This window comes from Electrophorus electricus, chromosome 13 (genome assembly GCF_041902795.1).
Source record: "Electrophorus electricus isolate QZ-2024a chromosome 13, ASM4190279v1, whole genome shotgun sequence".
In the NCBI taxonomy this organism is placed as follows: Eukaryota; Metazoa; Chordata; class Actinopteri; order Gymnotiformes; family Gymnotidae; genus Electrophorus; species Electrophorus electricus.
The window spans coordinates 2,060,613-2,066,215 of record NC_137509.1 but is presented as its reverse complement, the minus strand read 5'-3'; the positions used below and the strand labels follow the sequence as shown (position 1 = coordinate 2,066,215).

At 45.6% G+C, this 5,603-nt stretch overlaps 1 protein-coding gene across 2 annotated transcripts in view; it reads right to left on the bottom strand.

Moving 5' to 3' along the window:
• pth1r (parathyroid hormone 1 receptor) overlaps positions 1–5,603 on the bottom strand; it is a 52,685-nt gene that overhangs the window by 3,317 nt on the left and 43,765 nt on the right. For both annotated transcript variants that reach the window (XM_035519674.2, XM_081694448.1), the window contains 5 exons: positions 4,063–4,123; positions 3,490–3,556; positions 3,206–3,300; positions 2,607–2,748; positions 2,447–2,488 (listed from right to left, as the gene is read on the bottom strand). In XM_035519674.2, coding sequence (XP_035375567.1) covers positions 2,447–2,488; positions 2,607–2,748; positions 3,206–3,300; positions 3,490–3,556; positions 4,063–4,123 — 407 coding nt within the window. The remainder of the gene's footprint in view (positions 1–2,446; positions 2,489–2,606; positions 2,749–3,205; positions 3,301–3,489; positions 3,557–4,062; positions 4,124–5,603) is intronic.

Sequence of the window (5,603 nt, the reverse complement as noted above, 5' to 3'; positions counted from 1 at the left end):
CTACAGAGCAATGAACAAAACATTAAAGTTGACAGTAATTATCTGACTCACTTCCATCAACATTCCTTAAACAACATACTTGAAAACCTTTAATGATTTATGGGACTGTTAGAGAATTACCAACACCTCGCAGGTGCACATGTTACTGGGCCATTCCCTGATCCACACAGCTCCTGAATCAGCAAGATTCAGTCTCTGATCACAGATTTGCTACTGGACACTTCTGAGCAGCACTTCTGAACTCTCTACCTCACAATTACAATGTTAGGAGGCAGACGTCCAGCAACAGTGCTGCAACTGGTCCACTCGTGCCAACCTCCATGCAATAACAAGCACGTCAGTGCTAACACTGTGCTGAGAATGGTCTGCCACCATACTACCAGCAACTGAGTGGTGAGGAGCACAGGAGAAGGTGGATGGCTTAACGTTTGTACCTGTACACCTATAAAATATACACACCTAATAAAACGTGTGTATGTATAAAATTACCTCTTTATTACAGGTGTGTATTACAGGTGTGCCTGCTATAGGTGTGACTACTACAGTGGCCAGTGATTGTAGGTGCGTTTGTCACATTTATCAACCTCATTCCTAAGAATTAAGATGATAAGAGTTATTAAGCTAATAAGAGGTACAGGTATACAGGTAGTAGTGTGTCTCTGTAGTAACAGAGTTACAGGTAGTAGTGTGTCTCTGTAGTAATAGAGTTACAGGCAGTAGTGTGTCACTGTAGTAATAGAGTTACAGGCAGTAGTGTGTCTCTGTAGTAACAGAGTTACAGGCAGTAGTGTGTCTCTGTAGTAAGAGTTACAGGTAGTAGTGTGTCTCTGTAGTAACAGAGTTACAGGCAGTAGTGTGTCTCTGTAGTAACAGAGTTACAGGTAGTAGTGTGTCTCTGTAGTAACAGAGTTACAGGCAGTAGTGTGTCTCTGTAGTAACAGAGTTACAGGTAGTAGTGTGTCACTGTAGTAACAGAGTTACAGGTATTAGTGTGTCTCTGTAGTAACAGAGTTACAGGCAGTAGTGTGTCTCTGTAGTAACAGAGTTACAGGCAGTAGTGTGTCTCTGTAGTAACAGAGTTACAGGTAGTAGTGTGTCTCTGTAGTAATAGAGTTACAGGTAGTAGTGTGTCACTGTAGTAACAGAGTTACAGGTAGTAGTGTGTCACTGTAGTAACAGAGTTACAGGCAGTAGTGTGTCTCTGTAGTAACAGAGTTACAGGTAGTAGTGTGTCTCTGTAGTAAGAGTTACAGGTAGTAGTGTGTCTCTGTAGTAAGAGTTACAGGCAGTAGTGTGTCTCTGTAGTAACAGAGTTACAGGTAGTAGTGTGTCACTGTAGTAACAGAGTTACAGGTATTAGTGTGTCTCTGTAGTAATAGAGTTACAGGTAGTAGTGTGTCTCTGTAGTAATAGAGTTACAGGTAGTAGTGTGTCACTGTAGTAACAGAGTTACAGGCAGTAGTGTGTCTCTGTAGTAACAGAGTTACAGGCAGTAGTGTGTCTCTGTAGTAACAGAGTTACAGGCAGTAGTGTGTCTCTGTAGTAACAGAGTTACAGGCAGTAGTGTGTCTCTGTAGTAACAGAGTTACAGGCAGTAGTGTGTCTCTGTAGTAACAGAGTTACAGGCAGTAGTGTGTCTCTGTAGTAACAGAGTTACAGGCAGTAGTGTGTCTCTGTAGTAACAGAGTTACAGGCAGTAGTGTGTCTCTGTAGTAACAGAGTTACAGGCAGTAGTGTGTCTCTGTAGTAACAGAGTTACAGGCAGTAGTGTGTCTCTGTAGTAAGAGTTACAGGCAGTAGTGTGTCTCTGTAGTAATAGAGTTACAGGTAGTAGTGTGTCTCTGTAGTAACAGAGTTACAGGCAGTAGTGTGTCTGTAGTAACAGAGTTACAGGCAGTAGTGTGTCTCTGTAGTAACAGAGTTACAGGCAGTAGTGTGTCTCTGTAGTAACAGAGTTACAGGCAGTAGTGTGTCTCTGTAGTAACAGAGTTACAGGCAGTAGTGTGTCTCTGTAGTAACAGTTACAGGCAGTAGTGTGTCTCTGTAGTAACAGAGTTACAGGCAGTAGTGTGTCTCTGTAGTAACAGAGTTACAGGTAGTAGTGTGTCTGTAGTAAGAGTTACAGGTAGTAGTGTGTCTCTGTAGTAACAGAGTTACAGGCAGTAGTGTGTCTCTGTAGTAACAGAGTTACAGGCAGTAGTGTGTCTCTGTAGTAACAGAGTTACAGGCAGTAGTGTGTCTCTGTAGTAACAGAGTTACAGGTAGTAGTGTGTCTCTGTAGTAAGAGTTACAGGTAGTAGTGTGTCTCTGTAGTAACAGAGTTACAGGCAGTAGTGTGTCTCTGTAGTAACAGTTACAGGTAGTAGTGTGTCTCTGTAGTAACAGAGTTACAGGCAGTAGTGTGTCTCTGTAGCTCATCTTAATATCAAGCTCTTGCTTATCTTACCTCTCCATTGCAAAAGCAGTATATAATAGCAACAAAGAAACCCTGCAAAAGGAAAAAGGAGACTTCAGCAAGCAGACACAGGAACACACAGTATCTTCCATAAGCACCCGTGGGAGGTTCATCTCCATCACGACTGTAGTTGAGGAGTGAGCTGTGACACCTGGAAAGAGTTGAAGAGCATCTCATAGTGCATCTGGATTTGCCACGGCACCCCCGACACCTCAGTGTATGGCATGGCCATGAAAACGATGTAATGAACCCCAAACAAGGGCATTAGCACCAGTGTGGACTTCAACAGCTTTCTACACACAAAAACAAGAAACAAAACGGTTTCTTAATAAATTACATTCTCTGTAGCACCACAGTTAAGCCATGATTTTCGGTTCAGTCTTTATGATATTTCAGATGAAAGCTTAGCATGAATACAGCAACAAACCAGGAATCTACCTGCAGGAATCATGTTTGTAGTGTGGAGAAGAGCTTCACCTCCCCAAATACCCCTATTTTAGTTATACCCAGTTCCCACCTGTAATTCACTCCCGTTACATAATAGCTGCCAATCAGGGTTGGCAAGGGCTGTCACATGCAGCCAATCACCACATGTTTTCATGTTACACTGGGTATATAACACTCAGAGGATAGCCCTATCCACACACAAACATTCACGGTCACTAATGACAGACACCCCTCCCGCCCCCTGAGAGCAGTCAGTTCTCTCTCTCAGGTGCCCATCAGAGACAGAGAGAGACAGAGGCTTACCTGTACTGCTGTCGGCTATCACATCGGCCTGCGTTACTCTCCCTTAGCTTAGTCGCCAGAACTCGTATTATGTTCAAGAACAACAAGAAATTGACCTGCACAGTCAAGACACACACATGCGCATACACACACAAAGTTTGTGAGATAATTCAAGTAAAATAAAAATACTGCCAGTAAACATAAAGTGTACAAAATCTAATTTAACCATTTAAATGAATAAAGTTTAGAAATTGTGTTTATTTCAGCGTCAGACCACAATTGAACTGAATGATGTATAAACTCACCACAATAGCCGTGAGAATGGGGACCTGGACGATCCACTTCAGACTGCCAGCACTCAAGTCCCAACACCTACACACACACACACACACACACACACACACACACACACACACACACACACACACACACATTTACACACTAATCACCTGCCATGCGGGCCTCAGCTCTCTGCAAACACAGCAAAAGTCTAGAGGTTTGTCAAGAGTTCCCCATCAGAGTCAGCTGCGTTCCATGACTATGCAAACAATACGTCACATTAGTACTGGGGAGACTTGACAGGTTCTTTTTGTTATCGCAAGAAACTGTGGGCATTTTCTGAGGGACACCTGTTTGATGATGTGATGGGCGGGGCTGGGTTGTTGCCTGCATGATGGGGGCGGGGCTGGTGTGTATGTGATGGGCGGGGCTGGGTTGTTGCCTGCATGATGGGGGCGGGGCTGGTGTGTATGTGATGGGTGGGGCTGGGTTGTTGTCTGCATGATGGGGGTGGGGCGGGGCGGGGATGGTGTGTATGTGATGGGCAGGGCTGGCTTGGTGTCTGTGTGGTATTGCCATGACAACCTGCTGTTACTCACTCTGTGTCGGCGAGAGTGGCACGGACGCAGGCCCACACAGTCACGAACATGGCTGGCACACCTGTGGTTCAGAACACAGCAAAAGCACTCACAGCACAGAACACTTACAGCACCGAACACAGCACAGAACATTTACAGCACCGAACACAGCACAGAACATTTACAGCACCGAACACAGCACAGAACACTTACAGAACCGAACACAGCACAAACTCTCACAGCACCGAACACAGCACAAACTCTCACAGCACCAAACACAGCACAAACTCTCACAGCACCAAACACAGCACAAACTCTCACAGCACCAAACACAGCACAAACTCTCACAGCACCAAACACAGCACAAACTCTCACAGCACCAAACACAGCACAAACTCTCACAGCACCAAACACAGCACAAACTCTCACAGCACCAAACACAGCACAAACTCTCACAGCACCAAACACAGCACAAACTCTCACAGCACCAAACACAGCACAAACTCTCACAGCACAAACTCTCACAGCACAAACTCTCACAGCACCAAACACAGCACAAACTCTCACAGCACCAAACACAGCACCAAACACAGCACAAACTCTCACAGCACCAAACACAGCACAAACTCTCACAGCACCAAACACAGCACAAACTCTCACAGCACCAAACACAGCACAAACTCTCACAGCACCAAACACAGCACAAACTCTCACAGCACCAAACACAGCACAAACTCTCAAAGCACCAAACACAGCACAAACTCTCACAGCACCAAACACAGCACAGAACACTCACAGTACCGAACACAGCACAAACTCTCATAGCACCAAACACAGCACAGAACACTCACAGCACCGAACACAGCACAAACTCTCACAGCACCAAACACAGCACCAACAGTTTAGTACACCTCTTCTTTAGTATTCAGCTTCAATTAATATACGGTTTCATTGCATATTCTACTTTGATGAGTAGACTGCTTTGTTTAGTATATCTCTGCTTTTAGTGTCCCACTCTCTCACGAGCACATACATGGCATATATAACCCCCACAAACAATCACAGTGTCACAGTACGGCCCCTCCTCCCAGACATCTGTGTGTGGGTGTGTGTGTGAATCACACCTGCTCCTCGTTATGTGTCGTTATTGTGAGTGCACACAAGTCTCTCGTTTAGTCGTGGATGTTGTCGGTTCTTTTGTTTCCTCACTGTGTTCTACACGGCTCATCTCCGCATCCTGCCCAGCCTCCTGACGTTACACGCAGATGCACAGCTACAGGACTGCGTGTGGGAGTGTCTGTTAGTGGTGGGGCCCGAGGTGAGCGGCCCCCACCGCATCCACATTGTATGCGCTGTGCACACACTCCTCGCACAGTGTGTACAATGCAGGTGTGGTGGGGGCCTGAGAGGTTCTGAAGCTCCATGGCACACCTCACACTTGCCTTACATCACCATGATTGGTGAAAGCACAAGCCGTCCCTCGTAGAGAGAACCGCAGTAATTACCAGATACTCTCTTTCTTATGGAAGGAGGCCGAGTGCATTTTCCCATGTCTTGGGTGA